The sequence below is a fragment of the Acanthopagrus latus genome, chromosome 2, assembly GCF_904848185.1.
Source record: "Acanthopagrus latus isolate v.2019 chromosome 2, fAcaLat1.1, whole genome shotgun sequence".
Classification (NCBI taxonomy): Eukaryota; Metazoa; Chordata; class Actinopteri; order Spariformes; family Sparidae; genus Acanthopagrus; species Acanthopagrus latus.
In genome coordinates, this window is record NC_051040.1 from 21,278,248 (window position 1) to 21,306,004 (window position 27,757).

Consider the following 27,757-nt stretch of genomic DNA (forward strand, 5'->3'; position numbering starts at 1 on the left):
TAGTCAGTGCTGTAAAAAAGTATCCAAAAGTCATGCTTAAGTAAAAGTGAATGTATCATGTTAAAATGTGTGTGTGTGTGTGTGTGTGTGTGTGTGTGTGTGTGTGTGTGTGTGTGTGTGTGTGTATGTATGTGTGTGTGTGAGCCATAGCAAAGACACAGAGGACAAAAGTTCAGCTGTGCAGTAAAAGTGGCCAATTACTGTACATGTCCAGACATGTTGTGTATCTGTCCAAGGAAATCAGTATCTACTTTACAGGTGTAATTAGCTGTTTCTTACCTTCCTAATTTGGAATATTGATATTCAAAATGTTTTATGTGTCTAATACAACATGTTATTATTATTACTTAAACCTAAAAGTCTGTCATGACACTATTATTAACTTGATGAGTTTATGAACTCAGAACAATATTTTCACGTTGTAGAAATGACAATAAGAATATTATTTTGTTTCTTATTAATGTACTTTTATTAATTTCTACCGTGCTGAGGTGAAATGTTTAAACTACTGACCTGCAGATGAGTCATCTAGCTGTGAGAACACTGGATTCACAGTCAAAGCTTCCCCCTCATACAGCAGCAGATTCAGGCTTTGCTGTTGTCTCCATCTACTGTCAGACTGGTGTCACTGACTATTGGCTGATCTCTGCTGCTGCTCAGGGTTTGGTGTTCTTTGTGTTTACTTTTCATAGTCTCCTATGAAGTGTCTACTGAGCAGTTTTGTCATTAAAAAAATGCACATGTTCTCTACATCCTTATTCTATTCTATTCTATTCTATACACACTCCTACCATCTACATTTCTATTCAATTGATTCACTGCACAGATTGTATATGACTGAATTATATTCTATTTGTGTATAATCTATGATTCTATTCATTTCTATTTAGTATATTCAAAAAGTATTATATTTAACATAGTTCACACCTTGTTCTGAGGCAAATAGACTCCTCCTCTATGATGGACTGAATTCTGAGGACACTTGACTCTGCTCTGTTCTTATACTATTTTATACTATTCTATTCTATTCTATTCTATTCTATTCTATTCTATTCTCAAAGTCATATCTGAGTGAAAAAAAGGTAAAGATATTGTGCTAAAATATGGAGTGTCTGATATTGAATGTACCTAAATCTCAAAAATACATGTAAAACTACATTTCACAGTTAGTAACATATACTGTTCCCATGAAATCCCATATTCAGCATGTTTCTGATTATCAATGTGTCTTTTAAGAGAACTGATGCACTGATCCATGCAATCTTCAAAGTAACTAGTAATTCATGTATTCACATACATTTAGTTTGGAGTAAAAAAAAAAAAAAAGTAAAACATTTGCATCCAAAATGTAGTGGAGAGAAAGTATATAACGTAAGAGAAACGGGAAATACTCAAGTAAAGAATAAGTACCTCAAAAATGCACTTACTGTGAGTACAGTAATGTTGTAAATATACTTTCCATTCTATCACTGATTCTACTCTATTTTAATATATAATGATCTATTAAGTATGTAGCATACTTTTTGCATACTTCGCAGATATAAGACTCGCATACAGGGCAGTTCCATCCTGTGCAGCTCTACTCGGCCATCCCACAGCTGTGGTGCGTGTTGTCCCACCGGAGCTCTACACAGCAGCGGTCACTTTAAGAGACCTGTGCGTTAAAAACCTGCAGTATGCGAACTGTCAAGAGGTGTTCACGGCTGTCACACGTTTCAACTTGAGGCGTTTAAACCACCATCCATAAGGGATCCACGTCGGGTACCACTGTATGCTTAAAGGAAGCTGAGCCCTCAGCTGTGGCGCAGAGGACAGGACAGAGATGCTGCACTGATGCTGCTGCCCGCATGCTGCTCTCCTAATGTGAGTATCCTCTCTCTCTCTCTCTCTCTCTCTCTCTCTCTCTCTCTCTCTCTCTCTCTCTCTCTCTCTCTCTCTCTCCAATGCGGCATTAAGATGTAGGCTACCGGGGCGGTAGGGCACTGGGGGATCTATTTCAGCTATACCAGGATATTTTAAGATTACAAAACAGTTCATGTATCTGTGTATCGGTTCTTTACTGAATGAGTCTGAAGGGGAAGTCTCTGAAATAGCCTTGGGTGGCAAAAATCGTTGTCTCCGGTAAGTTTGATGTATTTGTTATATACTGGCAGAGTCGGATTGTGCTGTGTTGTCATTAGTAAAGTGCAAATTAGGATGTTTGTGTTTTTTGTTATTTTTTTTTTCAATGGACGATTGATTGCGTGTTTTCGGGAAACCCAACATGGTGCCATTGAGAGCAGATTTTTTGGGAGTCCTTGACTTTGAGGTGATGATGTCACTTTTCTACGTAGGCTAATCCTGCTGGTTTTGTCTTAAAGCACTGCACCACATAGAGCGATGTCTTCACAAACATTAGAGGGAGTTTGCATGATCTGTGCAATGAGATATCCATGATAGAAGAGCCTCTTGGCAGGCAGCATCCGAACCAAGACAAATGCATTGTGGTGATGATTGTGGAGTTTCCTAATATGGCCTGTTGTTTGCTGCAGAGTAGATTGTTTTCATACCCAGGACTTTAAAGAACGTCTCTGATTAGTTTAATGGGGATAGGCCCGAACCACAACCACTGATTTTTATCTGACAAAGTTGATGTGCGCATCATCAGCTGCAGTGTGCTGGCGTTTGAGCCCTGTGGTTGGTCCTGACTACAGCTCCCAGAATTCAGTGGCACAAGCCACTCAGGATAATCAAATGACTGCAGCTGCAAGCTGACACTATAGAAAGAATATTTTAGGGCTTTATGTCACTACTATCACAGTCATAACATGCAGTGCCTCCTAGACGGAGAGCACAGATGTATTTACCTGGTGTCACTCAACCTGTAATGTTAGCTCAACAGCATATAGGCCTTGTAGTGTGCCAGGACTGCTAATAACTATTTGCAAGCTTTTCAGCTCACCAACTGTGCACAATGACTAGTATGAAGGAAAGAGTGAGTGTGCAGTGTGCCAATAGGTCTAAGTCAGACCGAAGTAAGAAATGTAGTCAGATAAACTGATGAATGAAATTGTCATTAACAACTCAAAGTATAAAATAATGTTAGATAATAATGTTAATGTGAACAGCCTAATTTTACCACAGAATCAGTGGGATCACTTACTGATATATTCAAAGTTGAATTCAAACATTTTACTAACTTTTAAAGTGCATTTAAGGGTGCATGCTGTAATTTTGGGGAGGAAATGTTAATCAGAAAAGGAATTTTGTCATTGATTGATTTCTAATGCCTAAACAACCTGAATAAACTGACCTTAAAGGGCACCACCATTTCATATTGTTTCACTTTGTTTATTGTAGTGGACCCTGCCTCTAGCTTCAAACAGTGTTCTGGGAACCTTAATTTCCTCTGAGAACAGTTTGTTTATTCAGTTATGGAAAAGATAAACAATTCTGAGTTTGTATTATTACTTCATTAAATTGGTAAATATTAAAAATCTATTTGAATTTATCTACAAAACAACATAGCGACCCTTGAAATTTTACTAATTAAACTCCAGCAATATGTGATACATTTCCATTTTTGTAATTGCCTTGATTTAAAATTGTACAACTGAGCTTTCTAAAACAGGAGGCATATCAGCACAATTTAAACCTATTCAAGCCTCAGGTTGCCCTCAAGAGTTGATGGAGAATAGATTTTAAATGAAACTGAACATGGATTAAAGAGCTAGAAACAGGAATGCTAAAGCTGCTTTTCTGCTGGATGTATAAAGAGGCAACTATTTGCTAACACGTTAGCCATCTCAATTCTTGTCAGTGGGTGTAATTATTGAAATTTACTGAACATTTGAGAGTATTTTTATGTTTGGAAAAAATCAATTTATGCAGCTTTGAATTCCACCTGCCCTTTTCAGCACAGATGGTCATTGTCTGAGCGGGTGGTTTCAAGCCCACCCAAGCCTTGGAAGAACTCCAACTGCTGGTCGCTCACTGATCATTGCCAGTGCGATGTATTATCAATAGTTTTACTTCCGGAACACTGGGCCAGTAGAATAGCACAGAGTGACGCTCTTTGATTTCTCGTCTCTGCAGACCACGTGACTTCAGCTGCACTACAGATAAACTCACACCATGTGTACACAAGCGTACAGATTAACTGCATTAAAATACAACTAGCAGGCCAACTCGCTAAAGTATGCACGTGTTACGATTGAGAATATGAACTAAGAGCGATGTTAGGCTACTACGCATGCGCACAGGAACATATTGCGTCTCACTTGTTCGTTTTATTGAGGGGCAGAAGCTCATGAAATATGAAGTGAGCCCCTCAGAGAAAATGCATACCGAGTGGTTTTGCTGAAACACACTCGCGGAGTCCCAGACAAAAGGCGAGAAGTAGTTGGGACAGTGCAGTAAGTCCGACGGGGGTTTAAGACGACACGGAAGTGAGCGGGAGGGAAGCATCTCGCTGCGTCTCCAGAGTTTGTGCTCTCACGCGCACGCACTCGCGCGGTGTAATTCATTATTATTAGAACATCGCCTTTGAAGGAGTCAGTGTGTAGATGGAGGGAAACAACTATGTCACTTGCTATTGTTGTTGTTATTCTTTCCAGGAAGACAACCCGAGGTGAAATGTGTCACACGACCTTTGGCGGCGCGCACTGGACAGATTCAAGTGAGTGGTGTTTGTTGGGATAACGATCCTAAAGAGGCTAAACAAATCTCCCGGCACCGGCTGTATACGGTCTAAAGAAAGCCTCTTAGCCTCACTCACAACAACAAATTGATTTTATCTGTTTTCCTGTATCGTATTTGTCACCAAACGAGGTCTTAGTGAACGTTTATCACACAGTTCCGGGCAACATGCAGGTGTTTTGAGGAAAATAACGGTGCTCTTGTTTTGCTGCAGCCGTTTTCCGGGTGGAGTATCCCTGCGCTCGGTGCAGAAGATAGTCCAATGAATGTGTATGTGCTGGGACACACAGCGACAACACGATGGCCAACTGTCCGGACCCGTGGTAAGTTCAGTGCGTCATGTGAATTATGCCTGGGAACATCACGAGCATATTGTTTGTTAAGAAATTGATGATAATTTGGTTGTAACAAATAGATAACAGGAAAACAACACTTTCCAGGCTCACTACCGCAATTTCTTAGTCTGTGTGTATCTCCCAGCTGTAACTAGTGGTACAGTTAATATAATTTAGTATTGGCCGAGGAGCTTTTCAGAAACCCTGTGCTCGCTGCCACACCCACTCCAGCTCCAGTGAATGCACCAGAGTGGATTTGGCTGCAGGGGTCCAGTGTCCCGCTGCTGAATAAGCAAGAATATTTTGCTTTATTGCCCTTAACCTGTCGACAGGCTAACTTACTGTACATGTTTGCCTTACATAAGTGAAACAGCCATGTTGCCCCCTTAAATAGCAGCACAGTTAATTCTACAGTGGGTGGCAGCCAGTGTAATGGCCTTGGATGCAGAGTTGACCATCTGCAAAACGACAGAGGTAGGAACACTACAGCTCTCTCGAGGATGGGCTCAATCAATATTTTTAAGGGGTAACGATTTTGGCTTTTTAAGGATAGCATACGACGCCCTGCAGCAGCTCAGTGCAGTAAGGCTGCAGGCTGTATGTGAAGGAATACTGATCCAAAAATCAAAATCTGCAGCCAGATACAGCCGTCTAAAAGACACTAATGGATCATTAACAGATGGACCTGCTGAGGTGTCCATTCTCATGTTTCTCTCTAAGCTAAACTTTAATCAATAATGACTGTTAGCAAGACTTTGATGTCCTCTGGAGCAGAGATAAAATTTGACACCTCCTTTTCTCTACAGTTACTAATGGAGAGCTTCAAATGATGAAAAATAAGGGGTTTAGTTCTACAACAATGTCTCTCAATTTCCTGTGCCATATAACTGCAAAATCCCACGTTCACATATGGCTGTGGTGCTACGTCCCTATGTTTCCTGTCTCTACTGTCACCATCAAATAAAGACACAGAGGAGAAACTCCAAATCATCCTCAGCCTGCTCATAATGAGAATGATTCTGTTCCTATTTCACAAGCTCTACCCAGACAAAGTTTTCATTCAAACTCAAAAACAAAATTTGTGCGTGTATATTCTAGGTTGCCATGGGTGACAGTCCGTCATGAGTACATTGGCCTGAAGTCCTACCAGGTCTCTCCCTTCACATCTGTACAAGATGTCAAACAGCTGCTCTACGAGGAGACAAACCTGCCCGTCGAAGAGCAACGGCTGACCCACAATGGGAAAGTGGTATGTTATTCTTTTTTTCTTATGACAACAGAGTGAACATGTACGACTAACAGAATATGCAGTTTGTACCTTTTCCAGGTTATATTAGCGTAGCCACTGTGACACGATGAAACACTTCCAAATTATCTGGCGAGTTGGTTATTACATAGTATGTAGGAAACACTTCACATCGTTGTGTTTGTACACTGTGTGTATTTTATGTTGCTCATTTTTGGGTTGCTTGTTCATTGTTCATTGTTTAACCCTAACCCTAACCAGAGAAAAAATCATGAAAATCTTGGTTTTGAAACTGAATATGTTTTTAAGCAGCGAAGCACTCATGACACAAAGTCACAATTTTGCCCTTATTCAGTTTTGTGTTTTGTAAAAGTCACATATTTGTATTCTTCGTGGCTTCTTAAATATCAGATAACTTTGTACAGTTCTTTTAGTTCTTTTAGCTTGCTGCTTTGTGGTTTTGCCACATTTTACCAATAACAGCACAGAAACTCAAAAGGAATAAGTGAATAGATGTCTTCCTAAGATGGCAGATAATTGCCAGCAGCAGAAAACAGATTATTTTAACAATCTTGTGCAAAAGCTGCAGGATGAGATACTGATATAAACTGTTTACAGTGCCCCTATTGTTATGGACTCGTGGAAGAATAGCCTAACTGGGCTAAAAGAGATCCAAATAAACGAATAAAAAATTAATATCTAGCTTACTCTCTAGCCATCTAGCTTATGCTTGCTTACTTTATATCTACTGCAGGCTTTTGTTGGAAACTTACAGAGTAATGCAGCACCCCTGAACTCATTATCAGCTCATATGACTGCAGTTAAATAATCTGACTCATACTGAAGGCATCATGACGGGGCACCTCATCGCCACAGTGTATTGAATAAAACGCAGTAGTTACCATAGACTTCTATGAATTAATCTCTTAAGGATTTCTCATTGTCTTACTTAAGTCTTATTAAGTCTTATTTTGCATCAGACGGATGTGTTACTGGTGTTAATTTCATCAGTGGGTGACTTTTTGGCAGATGGATGTGTGGTATGGCTCTTGTGTCGTTTGCTGAGGTTGTGTCAGTGTTTGGCCTGACATGACTGGAGTGGATCCCCTGTCTTGGGGCTCCGCTGATGGAAAGCACCAGGTGGTGGTCAGTGCTTGGCAGACCCCCCTGATCTCATACGCAGAAATTAGCTGCAAGCCACACCTACAAGCTAATACCGCATAGACACGCAAGGTCAAGTTCCACCATTCAGACAAGAGTTGAAAACAAAAGCAATGTTTAAGTCTTATAATGTCAGCTGTTTCCCAGAAAGAAAACAAAAGGTTTCCATTGCACTCCAGATGTACAACTAGATTTCGAGTTGTGTTCGTTCTCTGCCTGATTGAATTAAAAATGTGCAGCAGTGCAGCATGGAGTGGGTTCTGTGCCAGACACTGTACTTAGCTTAAGAGTAGTATGCACTTTTAGAGAAAGTGAAAGGCAAGTTTAGCTCTTTCTCTGTGAGTTTCAAAAGCATTCTTTATCGTAAATGCCTGTCTGCGGGTGCTTTCTAATTGAATAGAAAAAAGAGTTTAGACTATTACACTGACATATATACATCCTTGCTAGGAGAGGAAACATACAACCAAACCTCTCTGTTCTCTAGCAGAATGTTAAATGCACAAGACTGTATGTTTAGAAGTTCAATTATATTGCTTTTTCTAAGTCTGAGTATGTCCTTTGTGGGTGCAACTCCACAAATATTAATGTCTGTCTCAGACATCTTTGATACGTTGAGACACAATTACAGAATTACGAGTCTACAATACAAAGAAAGTGTGACTGCTATAGCCCGTCAGCTCTTTGTATGAAATACTGATATGACATTAAAGACTTCAAATCCTTCATCCTGGATTGTACAAATGATTATTGAATGGTGCAGTGACCATGATGAGGATGATGATGACTGAGGGTTTTGCTTGTGCAGAGCTCAGTTTGCCAGGCAGCATGTCGATGTGCAAAGACTGCTGTGTGCAGTGGGTCACAGTGTCACCTTGAAAGGCCTCAAACAGCAGGAACGGCTGCAGTCTCAGGCCTGGTACCAACTCTAGCTCCCTGCTGCATCGATTCTGTAAGATGCACTGGGAAAAGACTGTCTGTCACACTAATGGCTGCAATAATACAGCCCAAAAGATGTCACTGTTGCTGGAGCAAGAGATCGATGATACATTAACCTTGATGTAAAGAACTGTACATCTGTGAATAGTAGTTGTAGAGAGTCAGGATGAATAGTCAGTTGTAGCTGGCTTTCGGCTGTTTTATGAGCACATGGAGCAATGAGATAGAGTTTATGGCACAAGCAATTTTTTCATTTTTCACTTTCTGACACTCACTAAAGGGTTGTTAGATACAGCAGACTACTAACACTAAAGAATTTACTTTGATTAGCAGAAGAACTACATATTGTATGTTACTTTTGTTGAGTCAGTGCCTTAATTGTTCGATAGGATACACAGTTCCACAAGACATCCTCTCCATAAAACAAACCAGATCATTCAAATTAATTTGATTTCCGCAATAAAACACAGTTGATTGTTGTTAATTTATGTTTTGTCTCCATATCAACCCCTCCCAGCTGGATGACAGTGTGCACATCAGGACCTTGGTGCCTGCCGGATGCCCAGAGGTATCTGTCACACTGGAGGGACGCGGCCTTAAAGGGGGAGGTAGGATTCAAACCTCCACGTCTCTACAAATATAGCCAAGTCTTACAACAATGAGGCTAACTCAGCTTGGCTCTTACAGGGAGATTTGGACAGACTACACCACCGCTTGTTGAATTTCTGAAAGACATTCTGAGGAGGTACCCTGAAGGTGGACAGATCCTGAAAGTAAGTCTCAATGGGCCTGTTATAATAATTATTATAATACTTGTCTTATAATTATAGGTACATGTCTTAGGTACATAATTTCTGCTGACCTTTTTTCAAGATATCAAGAAAAAACAACTTTATGTCTGAGAACTTTACATTTGAAAGTTAATAGCTCTGTAAAAAGGGAGTAATTGCATTATTACGCTATGGTATTATCATATTAAAGTGGTCAATAATGAAAGTGATATTGCTTATCGCAATTATTTCTGTGAAAATATGTCATCCAATAAACAAAGTTATCACTACAGGCAACATTGTTATTTCACATATTTCAAAGACACTTAATGGATTTAGCATCATTGTTTTGTGGATGCTGGCCTGATAAAATTCTAGCAAGCAGGAACAAATGTACTATTTTTTATTTTTAGTACAATCACCTGTATTTTAGTTGTTGTGTTAACAGGATGGTATGGTCGACATCTCTCCCAGGCAAAGGCTTTAGCCAGTGATCAGGATGTCATGGGATTTGGAGTGAGAAGATATGTCAAGCTTGCACAAAAACAAAGGGCATAGTTTTATTTTGGCATTACTTGCTGGCTTCAGCTTTATTACCATACATGGTAGCAACATTGCCAGAGTGAAGGGGTGAAGTCCCAGTGGGGCCATCCACTCTGATAACGTGCTGATTCTTTTTTGGATAAAAGCCTCTACTGAATAAGCTCATGTCACAGTGCACATTACTTTTCTTAAAACATGAGTTGTTGTGCTTTATTTTGCAGGAGTTGATTCAAAATGCAGAGGACGCAGGAGCCACAGAAGTCAAGTTTATGTATGATGAAACAGAGTATGGAGTGGAGTCACTGTGGTCACCTGACATGGCTCAGCATCAAGGTGACTGGTTACACTGAACAAATAAGCACCCCAGGAGAGCCCAGTTATCAGTGATACTCTTTTTTTAATAGGAGGGCATAAGTTCATGCGCTTGTGTTGGCAAGAATCTCACCTGATTAAGTGTCGTTAAGTAGCTGATCCTCTGCTCTGAACCCCCTGTGAACAGGGAAAACACATACACGTTTGTGAATAACACATTATTTTACTGTACCTTTACTGGATTTGTATTTTGAAATTGCCCGATCTTGTTATGCTGAACTGGTTTTAACTTTCTGTATTGCAGGTACAGCACTGTATGTCTACAATGATGCTGTGTTCACTGTAGAAGACTGGAATGGGATTCAGGAAATTGCAAGGAGCAGGAAGAGAGAGGACCCTCTGAAAGTTGGACGATTTGGGATTGGCTTCAATTCTGTATACCATGTTACAGGCAAGGACAGTCTTCAAGACTACAAATACTCTCTCTATTTTCCTGCCAGAATGTTTTTTGGATAACGCTGTGTTTGTTCGTCTGACCATTTCTGCTGTAGCAGGCGGCAAAATGTGTATTAAATTGCATTGTAAATAACTAATTAGAGATGCACATCCGAATCAAATCAGAAAATTAAGCTCAGAAATTCTTCTGCAAGCACTGCAGAAGTTTCCAGAGTCAGCCATCCTCTCCTGAGTTGGAGTCAAGAGATGACTTTTAGGACTCGATTTTTTTTTTTTTTAGCTACATTTGAATGCAGATAAATGGTAAAAAAGCCAATATATACTTATGTCATCATCAGAGAGTAGCCAATAAGTAAGTGTCTGCTGAAACATGTTTTGTCAATACTACTATAACGCTACTCTAAATTATGTTTTCTGTGTTCTTTTAATCAATGTTTAGATGTTCCGAGTATATTCAGTGGAGACCAGATTGCGATGCTGGACCCTCATCAGACCCTGTTTGGAGTGAATGAGTCGGGACAGTGTTGGAACTTGAAGACAGACATTAAGGAGATCACAGAACTGGCTGACCAGTTTGCTCCCTACATCGGGATGTTTGGGAGCTCAGAGAAAACCATCAAGGATGGCAGCTTTCCTGGTACATTGTTCCGTTTCCCGCTCCGGCTGAAGCCCTCCCAGCTCAGTGGCAACATCTACAACAAAGAAAAGGTCTTGGAGCTCTTTGAGTCTTTCAAAGCTGACGCAGAGACAGTGCTCCTCTTCCTCAAGAGTGTTCAGAAGATCTCCTTGCATGTGCGTGAGTCTGATGGTACAGAACGCATGTTGTTTCAGGTGACAGCAACAGAGAATACTGATGACAAGTCAGAAAGACCAAATGCACTGAAGACGCTGGGTCAGGCTATTGACAGCTACAGCAACGGTGTTCCCAGCTCCACCATCACATGCGTCACTTACCAGGTCAACATAGAGACTCAGGATGAAACAGCTAAAGAGACTCAGAGGATGACTTGGCTGGTTTGTAATGGAGTCGGGGGAAGAGGAATGTGTCCTGAGTTGGACTCTCTGGCAGATGATTTGAAGTTCATGCCTACCATTGGCATTGCTCTTCCCCTTGCTCTGATTAACAAAGAAGACAAAGGTGCCACATCTGGTTTCTCAGGGCGAGCCTTTTGCTTCCTTCCCCTTCCCCCTGGGGAGGAGAGTGAGACAGGGCTTCCAGTTCATGTTAGTGGTTTCTTTGGCCTCACAGACAATCGAAGGAGTATCAAGTGGCGCGAAGTGGACCAGTGGAGAGATCCAGCTGCCTTGTGGAATGAGCTGCTTATAATTACTGTCATCCCAAGGGCTTACTTCACACTCATCACAGACGCTATCAAAAGGGTACAGACAAAAAAGGACCAAGACTTTCCATTGTCCCCTTCCGGGACCTATGTGGCCTGGCCGGACCCTAAGCAGGTCAAGTCCCGCTGGAAACCCATCCTCCAGCCGCTGTTTCATGACTTGCTGCAGCAGCAAGTAATCTATTCCCTCAGTGAGAGCTGGATCCAGGTGGACGAGGCCGTGTTCTCAGAGTTGGACACAGAAGATGTCATTTCAGAGACAGTAATTAACTACCTCCAAAGCTCAGGAATGCAGGTGGCAAAGGTGCCTGTTGCCGTGGACCTTGTCTTGGCTGCCTACCCGACTGAGTCTACTGAAGTGAAGAAGGTGACCCCATCTCTGTTGCGGCAGGTGATCAGGAAGTACAAACACAAAGGTCCCTCAGAAGAGAAGCTGCTGCTGCTGGAGTTTGCGCTCAGTGACGCCAATTACAGCGACCTGATTGGACTGGAGATCCTGCCACTGCAAGATGAGACATTTACAACGTTTTCGTCTTCTGTCACTGAAAAGGATGCCATTTACATTCCATCTGAGGAATACCCCAGGTAGAGCAAGATGAACAGTATGTTTCTACTACACTGAGTGGCAGAAGAAATACAAAATGCTTTTTTTTCATCGGTAGAGCAGTTCTTTACAAAAACATGTTGTTGTATTTTTGGACCAGATTTAAACAGGTGGAGAATCAGTTGTTGCTGTGTGATTAATGTCTGGCTTTGCTTTTGCTTTAAAATTAGGCAGTAATTACATACAAATAATTATCACAAATTTAGCTACATGCCTTGGGCTAATTTAGCTGGCATATATATTTGGCCCTCAGTGTATCATTTCAGCATTTAGAAGAATGTGTTTTGTGCACTGAAGAAAATTGCGTAATGTTGCACTGTTTACTGGTTTATTTGGAGTCACATGATAAGACCAATGACAGATTTAATTTGTAAAACTTTCTCACCATTCTTCTCTCTTCTCTCTCTTCTTCTCCCTCCTCTCCTGCTTTGTTCTAAGGTCTTTGTATCCAGGACTTGAGGGTCGCTTCATATTGGATAGCATTAAACCTTCAGTAATGGACAGTTTGAAGAAAGCAGCCAAAAGCAGAGGTAATGTAGCATATATAAGTAATTTCCTCCTCACACATAGATTTGTGTGTGTAGTGGTCACAGTCACAATGAAAATCAAAGGTCACAGTCACACGGAGACCTCTATACTAGAACATATTTTATATAATATCTGACAGTTAAGCTGTACGATCTCAAACTGGAACGGAAAAATCCTCACTGTCCCTGTGATGACTGTGTGGGTTATGTGAGTTCAGCCATGTTGTAGTAATGCTGGGTCACCTTACTCTCCTGTGATGCCAGCAGGGCATTAAATCTGGTGGTGGTGCTGCTGCTGATAGATAATTTAGGAGGACAGAGGGGAAAGTGAGAGCGAGCATGCTGATTCATGGAAGAGTTCTTTTTGAGCCACACATTCCGCTTGATCCAGGAGATCAGATCCTGAGTGCACTCACTGCCACACTCAACCATGATTATGATAAGAAGGCAGTGAGCCAGGCAGAAGAAATAGGCTGAGTAACAGATTTGTCCTCCAAACACAAAATTAAATACACAGAGCATATTGAAATTTAACAAAAGGCCAACAATGTGCATCTGTTAGAAATCTTTACTCTGCTGCCCAGCCATACTTCATCCCCGTGGATGATCTTAGAGTGCCACTTAGGTGTTACTCAGATCCTCTGACATCACCCGACCTCCCCCTCTCCACCCCTGTCACTCTATTATTCACTCTCAACAACATTTTTCCAAACTGTGCATTAGGTTGAGAAAGGCTGAAACATCATAGTTGCACCTGTGTTTTGAAAGTCAGTGAAGTCAAAATTTCAAAATGTGCAGAGATCTTAAAAGGTTATGTTTTAGGTGTTTTAAAACTAAACAAGAAAGAGGAACAGAGTAAAATTCACTCTAAAATTGTGTCACTTGACTTACAGTTCAACAATATCTTTGGGGCTGCTCAGGTAGGTATCTCTGAGTGTGTTATAGGTCCATTATGTATGATTGAGTGGCATCTAGCGGTGTCGTTGCACATCGCAACCAACTGAACAACCCCATCTCTGTGTTCCTTTTCTGTCCCTTAATCCTACACACTGGACCTTTAAGTATTGGGCCTTTTTACTGTTAACCTAACTAAGGCATGGCTGTACCTGTGCACCATGATAACTGCAGTCAGAAAACTTTAACAGAAATATTTAGTTTCTGTCCTATAAGTGACACACGTTTACTCTTGAATCATTATAACTTATTTTATACACATTTACTACAGTGTTTCATGGTGCACTTTATAACTTGTAGGGTTGAAAACTGACAAACTGTGTGCTTTTGTGATCAGAACATGATTTGTGCATGTGCTGCAACAATTCTGTAAGTCTGAAATTAAGAGTATGCATACTAATTATTCGTATTTTGTTCTTTATTTAACAGTATTAATTTTAAAATGTATCTATTTGTGTAGTGCTACCCCCTAATTTTTTTCGAAACTGATTCTGGTGGATTGTTTTTTGACAGTTTTGACAAGTTATTATCTAAGTAACTGCAATGTTTTTCCATGGTGGCAATTTGAAGGCAAGAGAGTTTTTCATTTGAAAAAAGGTTTGATATTGATTACTAAAAAAGAGAAGTCTCAATCATCTGCTTTGCCCCTGAATTTACATGACATTTGTCCTGAGAGTCTTATCATTCCTCAATGAGTGGAGCAAAATTGTGTCAAGAAGTGTAAGAAAAAAAAAGTTTTAACTTCAGACTGCTGCATTGTAAAACAGCAACAACACTAATTTCTAATATAAAAACAACAATGCTAGCTTGTTCAACTTTGACAGTTAACATTTGGCAACTTCTATCATAATTACTGAAACGAATTAAATTTCCCCTTGTTGTTTGAACAGGAAGAGCCTGCACCCAACTACAAGTACTGAACCCTGAACGATCAGCTCGACTCATCAAGGACATCCTATCAACAGCCTGGCCAACTAGAGACTTCATTGTCAGATGGGAACCTGGAAACAGAGAGTTGAAGCATCCTTCAGTTTCCTGGTTGAAGATGATTTGGAAGCATCTCTACATAAAATTTGCTGATGATCTAAGTACCTTTGAAGACATGCCTTTGATCCCACTTGTGCCACTTGAGGAAAGCATGGACGTAGTTAAGCTTCTACGTCTCAAATCTCCATCCCCCATTATTCTTGTGGATGAGGAAGAGGCACCGCTTTCTGAAAATCTTCTTGACATCATGGAAAAGCTTGGAGGAGTTGTTATGAAAAAGATGGATTCATGTTTGCAGCATCCTCTGCTGAAGAATTACATCCATCCTTCCTCTCCTGGAATGCTTCTGCAAATTATGGATAGACTGTCAACACAAAGACTGTCCACTCAAGTCTCTTCTTTCTCAGTCAAAGAGAAGATTGTGCTCAGAAACTTCCTTGCAGGACTGTCTGACATTACAGAGAGAGAAAAGCATACCCTGCTTGAGCTTTCCATCTTTGAGAGAGTGGGGGCGTGCTCTGAAGGTACGTCAGCATTTACATCACTGAGAGGAGCTCGAGCTTTGCATCATAGAGCCAAGTATCCACCAGATGTGAAATTATCCATTAATCTTGTGGGCTGCTCTGACGAGGAATCAATCCGCCTCATCAAGATGCTGAATGTAGAACAAGTGAAGACGACAGAATGTTTGAAGATGATTATTCAGGACATTGAGAAGGGGTTTTACACAACAGATGAGGTAACTCAAATCATGCTGTGGGCACTCAAACATCTGGCATTTCTAAAAAATGAAAACTCATCAGTGATTGGATGGCTTTCTGCTCTTAAATTTATTCCGATGCCCTCTGGAAAGTCAGTCAAAGCCTCTGAACTTTTTGATCCTGAGCTAGAGATTCTACAGAATCTCTTCTACATGGAGGAGAAAACCAGGTTTCCAACAAGTATATTCACATCTTCCCCTGATATTCTTCATTCACTCAGACAACTGGGACTAAGAAATGAAGTACAGCTCAGTGAAAAAGATGCACTAAAAGTGGCAAAGAAGATAGAGGAGCTGCAAAGCAGCAAGGAACCTGAGTGGGAATTCGTAATCAAAAAGGCAAAAACATTACTGCAAATACTTAACAAACAAACCAAGCTGGTAAAATCAGCTGATGCTCAGACATCATTGCTAAAACTGAAATGGGTTCCTGTCTGCAAAGAGAGACCTCTCACTTACCCTAAATCCCTTGCATGGGTTGGAGATACACTCAACATCTGCTCTTTGTCTGAAATGTGTGACATATCCCATGCAGTGCTTGTGGGATCTGCAGTAGCACTAGTTGAACACACATCTGCAGGTATGAAGAAAGCACTGAAACTAACTGTAGAGCCACAGGTGGATCAAGTGTTACAGCACCTGAAAGCAGTGAACGACTGGCACAAATCTCAAGCATTCACAACAGAGGATTGGTATCAGTTCCAGCAGATCTTGTTTGAGATTTACGGTTTCATGCAGGCTCATCTTGAGGATGCTAGAGAAGCAATGAAATCACTGCCATTTGATTGGGTGTGGACAGGGAAGACATTCTCATCACCTGGCCATACAGTCCTTAAGCCCCTCCCCGATCTTGATTTGCAGCCTTACCTCTACTCCCTCCCAAAGACAATTAGAAAGTTTCACAAACTTTTTAAGTTTTGTGGTTCAGTTGAAGAGGTTCTCCCAAGCCATGTGTTTGAAGTCATCAGCACCATCCAACAAAAGTGTGAAGGAGAGATTACCAAGGAGAAAAGCAAACAAGACATCTTACTTTTGATCAACATCCTCAGATGGCTATACAACAGTCAGATACCTGTAGAAACTAACATGCATGTGCCAATACTTTGTTACAAGGATCCCAGCAAATTAGCGATGAAGCCCATTCATGAATGCACCTACTGTGACATCAAGGTCGACGATTTGAATGACTTGCTCGAAGACGCATCAGAGCCCATTATATTAGTCCATGATGACATCCCCATGAAAACCGCCGAGTGGCTGAAGGTGCCTTGTTTGAGTACAAGGCTGATAAACCCAGAGAACCTTGGCTTTGAACAGTCAGGCCAACGAGAACCTCTAACAGTGAGAATAAAGAACATCTTGGAGGAATATCCATCAGTAGCCGACATTTTTAAAGAGCTCCTCCAGAATGCGGATGATGCAAGTGCAACAGAGTGCAGTTTCCTCATTGACATGAGGAAAAACACAGACATTCGAGAGAACCTCCTTGACCCTGGCATGATTGTTTGTCACGGGCCTTCCTTGTGGTCTTTCAACAACTCTGTATTCTCAGACACAGACTTTCTGAACATCACAAGGTTGGGTGGATCAGTAAAGAGATGTGAAGCAGACAAAGTCGGAAAATTTGGTTTGGGCTTCAACTCAGTTTATCACATTACTGATATCCCCATCATAATGAGCAGAGAGTTCATGATCATGTTTGATCCAAACATCAATCACATCAGCAAGCACATCAGAGACAGCTCTAATCCAGGAATCAAAATCAACTGGAGCAAACAACAGAAAAGGCTGCGAAAATTCCCCAACCAGTTCAAACCTTTCATTAATGTCTTCAACTGCCAGCTTCCTCTGGCTCAAGACTCCCCATACAAATACAACGGCACGCTGTTCAGACTCCCTTTCAGAACAGAGCAGGAAGCCTCAGTAAGTGAAATCAGTAGTCTGTACTACAATACCACAGACATCTATTCCCTGGTTGATGAGTTCAGCATATGTGGCCACCGGTTCATTTTGTTCACTCAGCATGTTGGAAGTATGGTCTTAAAATACCTGAAATATGAGGAACCAAATCCAGCTGGAGCACAAGATGTTGTCAGCATCAACAAAAGTGTGTGGTCATCCAAAGCCTCATATGGACCGCTGAGCATCTTAAAATCTGCAGCAAAGGTTATGAAGAAAGTAGCAAGCACCAACAGGGTACCTGCCGATGTCCCCAAGTCTGGCTGCATCATTCGTGTTATGGTGGAGGAGTTTCATAACGTGTTCAAACGCATTGTCGATCTCCACTCGCCACTGTTCAGAGGTTCGGAGGAAGATCCTAACCAGTACTTTGAAATGGCTGCTAAAGGTGTTCAGACGAGGAGAATGACAGATGAAATGCCCTCCAAGGCAGTCGAGGTCACCAACTGGCTCATTTGCTCGTGCATGGATGTAACTGAGGCGCTCAAGTTTTCCCTCAGTGATAGCGGAAAAAGACTTGGACTAGTGCCTTGTGGAGGAGTGGCTGTCTTACTCTCAGAGGAAGAGAATCGCAAATGGACAGTGAAGACAAATGCCACACCAATCGGAGAGGTGTTTTGCTACTTGCCTCTCAGAATCAAGACAGGCCTGCCAGTCCATATTAATGGCTGCTTTGCTGTGACATCCAACCGCAAAGAGATCTGGAAGACTGATACCAAAGGACAGTGGAATTCTGTTTTCATGAGACATGTCATTGTCCAGGCCTATCTAGCAGCTCTAACAATGCTACGCTCAATGGCTGAAAGTGGAGAACTGCTTGACTACAGCTACTACGCTGCATGGCCTGATCCAAGTCAGGTGCATGATGACTTCACACTGGTCAGCCAGGGTGTCTACCAAGAAATAGCCAAAGGAGGTGACAGTGACCAAGCAAAGGTTTTCTCAGATGGTAAAACCTGGGTTTCAATCAAGTATGTCAGATTCCTTGATGATGCGTTACTCTGCAGGCCAGACATTGGTCCTGCTGCTTTCCAGATTTTCTTGAAATACCTCAAGAAGAGTGGCTCGCAAAACCTTTGTGCTGTTGAGCTTCCTGACTGGGTAAAGGAGGGATTTGATGATGCTGGATGTAAAGGGAAGTTGATGGAAAACACCCTAACGGAGAAGCAATTCTTTTCAGATGTCTTTTTCCCCCACATCCAGGAAATCGACAAAGAGCTTCGAGATCCTCTGATGCATTTTGTCTTGAATGAGAAACTTGAAGATTTTGCATCAATCCTGAGGGTTACTCCTTGTATCCCATGCTCTGGCCCGAATAAGGAATTGGTTTTACCTTCCAGACTCATTCACCCAGAGGGAAGAGTCGCTAAACTCTACAACACTGATGATGGAAGATTTCCTGAGGGGACTTCTAAAGACTACCTAAACCCTGTGTGTTTAGTGAAGCTGGTGCAGCTAGGCATGGTGAAAGATGATCTGTCATGGGAAGACCTGATTGAACGTGCCGAGTCTGTTATTACTCTTAATGACAATGATCACACAGCTGCATGCTTTCGTAGCAGCATTCTACTCAGTCTCATCGATGAGAAACTAAAGATGAGAGACCCAGGAACAGCTGAGCTCTTAGAAAAGCTAAAGGACATCAAGTTCCTTCCATTCCTGACAAGACCTGCCGGCTTCTCATTGCCGTGGCAGGGGAACAACTTTTCCCCAACAACAATGTTCTCTGCTAGAGAACTCTTCACAACTGAACATCAGGACACAGTGTGTCTAATGAAGCCGATCCTGAATGAGAATTCGCCATCCTTCAAAGGTTGTGGTGCAATGTCATTGGCTGTGAAAGACTGTCTCGGTCTAATAAGGAAGCCCTCAGTTGGACTGGTCATCAGTCAACTCAAGAAACTTTCTCAGTCATTTGATGGCGTCACACTGTATCAGGAGAACATAACAAATGCCTGTTACAAGTTTCTTCATGAAGAAATGCTCCAGGATGAGAATGCAAAAGAGGAAATAACAGAAGAACTGAAAGCATTCAATTCCATGCTGGTGGAAAACACATATGTCAATCCCTCCAAAGTTGCATTCCACCTGAATTTTGATGCAGCCCCACATCTTTATCAGCTACCGAACAAATATAGGAACAGCTGCCGGGAGCTCTTTGAAAATGTCGGGGTACAGCCCAGTTTCACAGTAGATGATTTCTCAGCAGTTCTTGAAACTGTGAAGCAAGAATGTGGGCGAAGGACACTCACCGAGGAGAACTTTCAGCTGTGTCGCAGAATCATTAGTGAAGGAATATGGAGCTTGATACGCGACAAGAACCAAGAATACTGCCAAGCAAATTATGGTGGGATTCTTTTACCTGACTCCAATCTGTCTTTGCAGCAATCAAAATCACTGTGCTACAATGACTGCCCTTGGATAAAAGTCAGAGATTCTTCTGTGAAATACTGTCACGGGGATATTCCAAGAGAGGTTGCTGTGAAATTAGGAGCAGTCCCAAAACGTCACAAAGCCTTGGAGAGGTATGCCTCTAATGTATGCTTCTCTCCGCTTGGGAGTGAGTTTGGACAAAAAGAAAAACTCACAAGCAGAATTAAAAGCATTCTAAATGCGTATCCATCAGAAAAAGAAATGCTTAAAGAGCTGCTTCAAAATGCAGATGATGCCAAAGCCACTGAAATTTACTTTGTTTTTGATGCAAGGACACACCCCACAGACAGAATATTTGATGATAAATGGATCCCAATGCAAGGCCCTGCCCTTTGTGTATACAACAACCAGCCTTTCACAGAGGATGATGTCAGAGGTATACAGAACCTCGGGAGAGGAACGAAAGAGGCCAATCCAGGCAAGACTGGTCAGTATGGCATAGGATTCAACTCTGTCTATCACATCACTGACTGCCCATCCTTCATCTCAAACAATGACATTCTGTGCATATTTGATCCACATGCACAGTATGCACCGGGGGCTACATCTGTGAGTCCTGGAAGAATGTTTAGAGACTTGGACTCCGACTTCAGGTCTCAGTTTTCAGATGTTCTAAATCTGTACCTGGGTGCTCATTTTAAGCTAGAACGCAGCACAATGTTCAGATTCCCTATCCGCTCTACAGCGATGGCAAAGACATCAGAGATCAGTTCTGTCCCAGCCTCAGACAGAATGGTGCAAAATCTTCTGGACAAGCTAAAGACTGACGGTGCAGAGCTTCTGATGTTCCTCAACCACATGGAGAAAATATCAATCTGTGAAATCAATCAGGCATCTGGAGACCTGAAAGTGCTTTATTCTGTTAAAGCAAAAATAACAGATGGTGATCGGCTAAAACGCAAACAGTTTCATGCCTCAGTAATTGATAGTGTGACCAAAAAGAAGCAGCTTGCAGCTATCCCAGTCCAACAGATAACCTACACAATGGACATAGAAGACACTGATGGAAATTTAACCACATGGATGATCTGCAACCGATCTGGATTCCCTAACATTGAAAATGTCTCAAAAGGTGTGGTCTCAGCTCACAAAAATGAAGATATAACTCTTTTTCCACGAGGAGGGGTAGCTGCATGTGTGAGCCACAACTACAAAAAGCCCCACAGAGCTTTCTGCTTTTTGCCCCTTTCACTGGAGACTGGCTTGCCTTTTCATGTCAATGGGCACTTTGCCCTAGACTCTGCTAGAAGGAACCTATGGAGAGATGACAATGGTGTGGGTGTAAGGAGTGACTGGAATAACAATTTGATGACATCACTGATAGCCCCTGCCTGTGTGGAACTGCTGATTCAGCTTAAGCGTAAATACTTCCCAGGTCCTGATCCAACCATGACAGTCCTACAAGGAACACCGCTTCATGTTGTTAAAGATACACTGCGGAAATATCTGTTCTTCTTTCCAGTCAACAGACTTGATATACAGCCAGACTGGTACTGCTTGGTTAAGGCGGTATACAACTCAATCCATGCTGACCTGAAACGCCTGCTTCCTGTTGTCAGAGCAGTACACATAGAAAACTCTGATGTGCACTCTGTCATTTACATTTCCTGGGTGAATACATCCACTGCAAACAAAGGCAAAGCCTTTTTTGATAACCTCCTGCAAGATGAGCTTCAGCACTTGAAAAACACAGAGTACAACATCACCTCAAGGAAGTCTGTGGCTGAAAATGTCTACAGGCTGAAAACCTTGCTTCTGGATATTGGTTTCAACCTGGTTCACAGCTGCGATGAGACAGCAAATCTCTACTTCTGTTTGGAAGATGCCGGGATACCAGTCAGTTATGTGACACCAGAAGATGTCCGCAACTTTATTCACACTTTCTCATCACCAGACACATCTTGCCATGTTGGAAAACTCCCTTGCCGACTCCAACAGTCAAACTACAAGCTAATTCATAACTTGAAGCTTCTAGTTGACTACTGCTTGAAAGATGTTGAAGTGAATGACGTCAAAATTGAGGGTTTGCCTCTGCTGATAACCATGGACAATATGCTGCAGGTGTTTGATTCCAAGAGACCAAAGTTCCTGACACCGCACCATGAGCTCATCTCGTCAAGGAAAGAAATGTTCATGAATACATTGTACATGAGGTACAGCAACATCCTTTTGAAGGAAGGAACTGCAAAGATCTTTGACATCAGCTGCTTTGGTGACCTACTGGGGTCTGTTCTTCCAAGAGAGTATCGAACAAGGATACCCGTAAAATGGAGAGACACGTTTGCAAGCGAATCTTGGCTGAAGAATGTGTGGAACTTCATCAGTGAGAACATCGCTGTTAAGGAAGATCAAGTGGACATCAAAGCCAGTTTCGACACAGTGCTTGACATTCTGAAAGACTGGGCTTTGCTACCAGGAATCAAATTCATGGCAAGAGAAAAGATAGTTGTACCTGAGCATGACGTGCTTTTACCTCTGAGTTTGATGAACATAGCCATCTTCCCACAAGGCCAAAATGACAAAGTCTTTCACACCCTAATGAAAGCAGGATGCATTCAGCTTGCAGTGAACAAAATCTGTGTCAAAGAGAATCCCATCATGCCTTTTCTGGCACAACACACAGCAAACATTGAAAATCCATCAAGTGTTCTGAAAGCTGTAGAGTACATGATTCAGACATCTGCATTCAAAGCAGCAAACCTGACTGACAAGGACTTTGAGGCTCTTCTGTTGTATTTCAACTGCAACCTAGCAAACTTGACACAACAGGATGAACAGAGCCTAAAGCTCCTCCCATGCTTTAAATCAGTAAGTGGGAGATACATCAGCATTGCAAACTACGGGGCAAACTACATCCTTGCAAAAAGCATTCCTGCAGCAGACATCGACAAATGGGCTCACACAGCCTCATTTGCCTTCCTTGCTGACTGTCCACAGCTGAAGGAACTGTACACCTTCCTTGGCTGCACGCCAATTGATGACTTGGAAATCTACCTTCAGCATCTCCTGCCAAAGTTTGAGAGTTTTACCTATGATGCCAAAGTTGAACACATTGTCTACTTGAAGGAGAGACTTTTGTCAATGGAGGAATCATGCGAGATTAAGGATCGGCTCTATGAGAAATTGGAGGGACTGCTGTTCATCTACGACTACTCAAACAGACTCAGGTCAGCTAAGTTTTTCTATGACGAGACCGTGAAGGTGTTTGAAGTTATGCTACCTGCAAAGTCATTCATACCAAGCGACTTTTTTAAGAAAGTGGAGCAAGTGTCAAAACCCAAGAATGGGTCATTGTTGCTCACCTCATGGATTACCTTTCTGAGAAATATTGGTCTGAAGCATGAAGTGTCGCAGCAGCAACTTCTGCAGTTTGCAAAAGAGGTCAGCATCAAATCCCAAACAGAGAACTGGACCAAAGAAAAAGTGCAAACCATTGTCGATATTCTCTTGAACCACATTTTCACAGAGAGGACAGACCTGTTCCAAGGTACTTTTCTCAAAGAGCTTTCGATGATACCATTCCTGTGCCCTGAGAGAGCCCCCAAAGAGCTCATCAAGCTTCATTCGCAGTACCAAGAGATGAGTGGTACAATTCCTCTGATTCGCTTTAGCGGATCTCAGGTAAATCCAAAATTCAAGCAAACAGATATCATTCACTTGCTTTGGACGTCTTGCCCAATTCTGCCTGAGAAAGCTACACCATCAAGCATACAGGACCAAGAGGGAATCACTCTCACTGGACAGGAACAGCTTGACCAAGTGCTAAACATGTTAGGCGTCAACTTGGACCCATTGTTGGAGAAAGTCATTAGCAACTGCAAGAACATCTGCAACATATCTAATCCAGACGATGACATGGTGAAAACCAGGAACAAAGTTTTAAGGTCCACCTATGAGTTCCTCAATGCAGATAAAAGAGATTTCCGTTACCAGCTCCGTGGGGTGGCTTTTGTCATGGTTGAAGATGGCTGGAAATTGCTGAAACCTGAAGAGGTTGTCATCAATTTGGACAGTGAATCTGACTTTAAACCCTACTTGTACAAGTTACCTCTAGAACTCGGTACCTTTCATCAGCTGTTCAAACTTCTTGGCACAGAGGACGTTGTGTCAACCAAACAGTATGTTGAAGTGCTGTGGCGAATTTACAGAAGTTCAGAGGGCAAGCAGCTTGACCCGAATGAAATGAGAACTGTGAAAAGGGTCGTTTCAGGATTGTTCAAGTCTCTGCATAACGATCCCGTGGAAATTCGAAAAGATCTAGAGAGTCTCAGAGATTTGACGTTTTATCTGCCAAGTCACGATGGCAGATTAGCAAAATCCAGTAGCTTGGTGTTTGATGATGCCCCACACTACAAGAGCAGAATTCAGGGTAACGTTGGAGTCCAGATGCTTGTGGATATGAGCCAGTGCTACTTGGGCAGAGATCATGCCTTCCACACAAAGTTGATAATGCTACTTCCACAAAAACTTAGGCCTAGACTATTAAGTAGCATACTTGAAGAGCAACTTGACGAGGATTCTCCAAAAATGTGCCAGTTTGGAGCTCTTTGCTCACTTCAGGGCCGCCTTCAGCTGTTGCTGTCTTCAGAGCAGTTCATCACAGGACTGATCAGAATAATGAAACATGAGAATGACAATGCATACATGGTGAATGAGGAAAAAGCCATACGTCTCTGCAAAGCACTTTGTGAAGGACTGAAAGTGTCTTGTTTTGAGAAACTCCAGACAACATTAAGAGTGAAAGGATGTAGTCCCATCCCGCACAGCCGCAGCGAAACACTAGCCTTCCTCAAGAGGTATGGGACAGCTGTGATTCACCTCTACATTCAGCATTCAGACAGCAAAGACATTAATTTTCTTCTAGCGCTGGCAATGACACTAAAGTCGGCTACAGACAATCTGATTTCTGACACATCCTACCTGATCGCCATGCTGGGCTGTAATGACATCTACAGAATCACAGAGAAGCTGGACAACCTCGGGGTTAAGTATGACTCGACAGAGCCCTCAAAACTTGAGCTGCCCCTCCCTGGCACTCCCATACCAGCTGAGATACACCACACACTTCTGATGGATCCCATGAATGTATTTTATCCCGGCGAGTATGTTGGTTACCTCGTAGACTCTGAAGGCGGAGACATGTATGGGTCTTACCAGCCTACCTATACATATGCCATCATTGTTCAAGAAGTAGAAAGAGAAGAGGAGGAAAACACAAGTTTCCTTGGTAAATGCTTCCAGATTGACATCGGGTACAGTGAGTACAAAATAGTCAGTTCCCTTGACTTGTACAAGTTCTCAAGACAAGATGAAAGTACCAACGTTCGAGACACCAGTGCTCCATCAACTCCTACGAGCCCAATCAGTCATTCCTCTGGTCTGAGGATGGTCCCTCCTCTTTTTGCTGGTAAGGAAAACCTGAGACCCCCTCCTCAAAAACAGTCTCCAAAAAAGATCAAGCTTAATGCGTTGCCTGAGATTCTGAAAGAAGTGACCTTAGTAGTTGAACAAGCTTGGAAGCTTTCTGAGACAGAGAGAAAGAAGATAATCCGCCGATTGTATCTGAAGTGGCATCCAGACAAAAATGCAGAGAATCTGGACATTGCTACAGAAGTCTTTAAGCATTTACAGAATGAGATCAACAGGATGGAGAAACAAACTCTGGCTGATCAGCAAACTAACGACAGAGCTTCAAGGAGATCCTACTCCACATCTTCATCCCGGTTCCAGTCAGAGAAGTTTTCATTTCAGAGGTTTTATTCATCGTGGAATCAAGAAGCGACAAATCACAAGTCAGAAAGGCAACAGTTCAGGGAACATCATACAGGCTATGCAGGCTCGTCACACTCTAACCGTTTCTTTGTGCCCCCTACCTTTAAGACAGTTGGAAACCCTGTGGAAGCCCGAAGGTGGCTGAGACAAGCAAGAGCAAACTACTCCGCTGCTCGCAATGATCTTCATAAAAATGCCAATGAGTGGGTTTGCTTCAAATGCTACCTGGCCACAAAACTCGCACTGATAGCAGCCGACTATGCAGTCAGAGGAAAGTCAGATAAAGATGTGAAACCAACTGCCCTGGCTCAAAAGGTTGAGGAGTACAACTCCCAGCTAACCGGTCTTGCTAATGATGTTCAGATCCTGGAAGGATATGGTGTGGATAGCCTGAGAACTCGCTATCCCGACCTCCTGCCATTTCCACAGATTCCCAACGACAGATACACATCTGAGGTGGCGATGAGAGTGATGGAATGTACCGCACGGATTATCATAAAGCTTGAAACCTTTGTGCAGCAAAAAATATAATTCTATTGTTCAAGATGACATTGAAACTTCAGTATGCATAGATCCTCTGCGGAATAGAGGACATCCGTGGCTGTGACTTGGAACAGAATTGAAGTATCCAGCTGGCAGCTTATGGTACATTATGCAGTTTCTACCTGTGATGGTGGTGCTGTGGCCCATGCACAGTAAACAAATGTATGGCTCCCATAACGTATTAGGCTGCCTCAATATAGATTTGCTGTAATATGCGACTAGAAAATCCTGCATACGCTGTATATAAAATTGCCTAAGCAATACGTTTTGTTTACCAAAGTCCCCACATTGAATATATTCGCTCTGAGTTAGATTTAAAAATATGCTGCTTTTTTTACTTTATCTTTTATATAAAAAAAAATTATAAATACATATATTTTCTTGCTACGGAAAACCTGTTGAGTGTACTGGAGGATGCGCTTAACTCTAAATGTATAATACTGCAATTATTGTCATGCAAGGTGTCCAATTTGCAGCGTCTCAGCAAGTCAAGAAAATTACAATCATGTTTGTACATTTTGTTTTGTGAATTTTTATGGTTGTTTTCATATCATTTCTGTAAAAGTTGTACATTTTCTGTAACATAGCCAGTCACTTGTTTATGGAAAAAGCACTTTTTGAAACGCCTCCTCATATACTTGCACTTGTAGAGAGCTTGTGTCACCCCAGAAACTTGGGAGAATCCAACTGTGAATGAAAAACCCTTCTCTGTTACGTTTAAAGATTTCCTTTTTCATTGGGCATCTGTTTTGTTAAAGTTATTTTAAATTTTGTAGCATTTGGTGACTGTTTTGCATCATTACCTGTTCATATAAAACATGGGTACTTGGGCGCTACAGAAAGTCCGCTTAGACAACTAACGATTTTGAGAGGGCAGTGAAGCGTGTAGGTCAGCTTTTGCTTTAACAGGTCATCCAAAATGTGTTTCTTTTTACAGTGATGGCCTGTTTGGGAAATAAGTAGGAAAGAGTGATAAAATAAATAGCCATATATAAATAATATATAGATGCTATAAGTTGGGCACAACCCTTAACATGTTAACCTTTGCCAGCATCAAACCATGTTCAAACATTTCTGGTAATTTAAATTTTTCTGGTTACAGGAACAGAGAACAGCACCAGACTGTGGTGCTTGTGTTTTTACCGTACTATTGATTTTATTTTACTGTTAATGTGAAGGACTACACACACACACACACACACACACACACGCACACACACACACACTGACCACATGTTGTAAATGTCATTTTGAAACATAATTTAATATGTGCTTCTTGGTATCTGTTGTCTTATTACACCTCAAGCTTGAGGTGACTCAACCGCGGACGTCTCCATGAATAAACCGTGGACAACCTTGTGTATCATACATGTTGATGTACACTGTGCCATACGAAGGCCTAATAAATTCCCCTTAAATATGCTGTGTGCATTTTTGTTTCT

The 27,757-nt window shown here is 41.9% G+C and overlaps 1 protein-coding gene and 2 long non-coding RNA genes across 5 annotated transcripts; 1 reads left to right on the forward strand and 2 right to left on the reverse strand.

Moving 5' to 3' along the window:
* The first annotated feature begins 1,599 nt into the window (after positions 1-1,599).
* On the forward strand, positions 1,600-27,737 carry sacs (sacsin molecular chaperone). 3 transcript variants are annotated; one of them, XM_037125056.1, is made up of 12 exons: positions 1,600-1,863; positions 4,596-4,657; positions 4,892-5,000; positions 6,111-6,261; positions 8,873-8,963; positions 9,043-9,128; positions 9,890-10,001; positions 10,285-10,431; positions 10,876-12,361; positions 12,819-12,910; positions 13,801-13,827; positions 14,752-27,737. In XM_037125056.1, the coding sequence occupies exons 3-12, from the start codon at positions 4,978-4,980 to the stop codon at positions 26,301-26,303; spliced, it is 13,767 nt and encodes a 4,588-aa protein (XP_036980951.1). In that variant the 5' UTR covers positions 1,600-1,863; positions 4,596-4,657; positions 4,892-4,977; the 3' UTR covers positions 26,304-27,737. The 3 variants fall into 3 exon arrangements, with proteins under 3 accessions (XP_036980951.1, XP_036980940.1, XP_036980960.1); XM_037125045.1 differs by lacking the exon at positions 1,600-1,863 and adding an exon at positions 1,992-2,121; XM_037125065.1 differs by lacking the exons at positions 1,600-1,863; positions 13,801-13,827 and adding an exon at positions 1,992-2,121.
* Positions 9,558-11,513, reverse strand: LOC119034256. The gene is made up of 4 exons (XR_005079511.1): positions 11,391-11,513; positions 11,022-11,238; positions 10,114-10,157; positions 9,558-9,659 (listed from the first exon to the last, which is right to left on the reverse strand). It is a non-coding gene; the product is annotated as an uncharacterized LOC119034256 (long non-coding RNA).
* LOC119034248 lies at positions 13,842-16,201 on the reverse strand. Its single transcript, XR_005079510.1, has 4 exons — positions 16,068-16,201; positions 15,326-15,503; positions 14,954-15,194; positions 13,842-14,862 (listed from the first exon to the last, which is right to left on the reverse strand). It is a non-coding gene; the product is annotated as an uncharacterized LOC119034248 (long non-coding RNA).
* Positions 27,738-27,757: the final 20 nt, after the last annotated feature.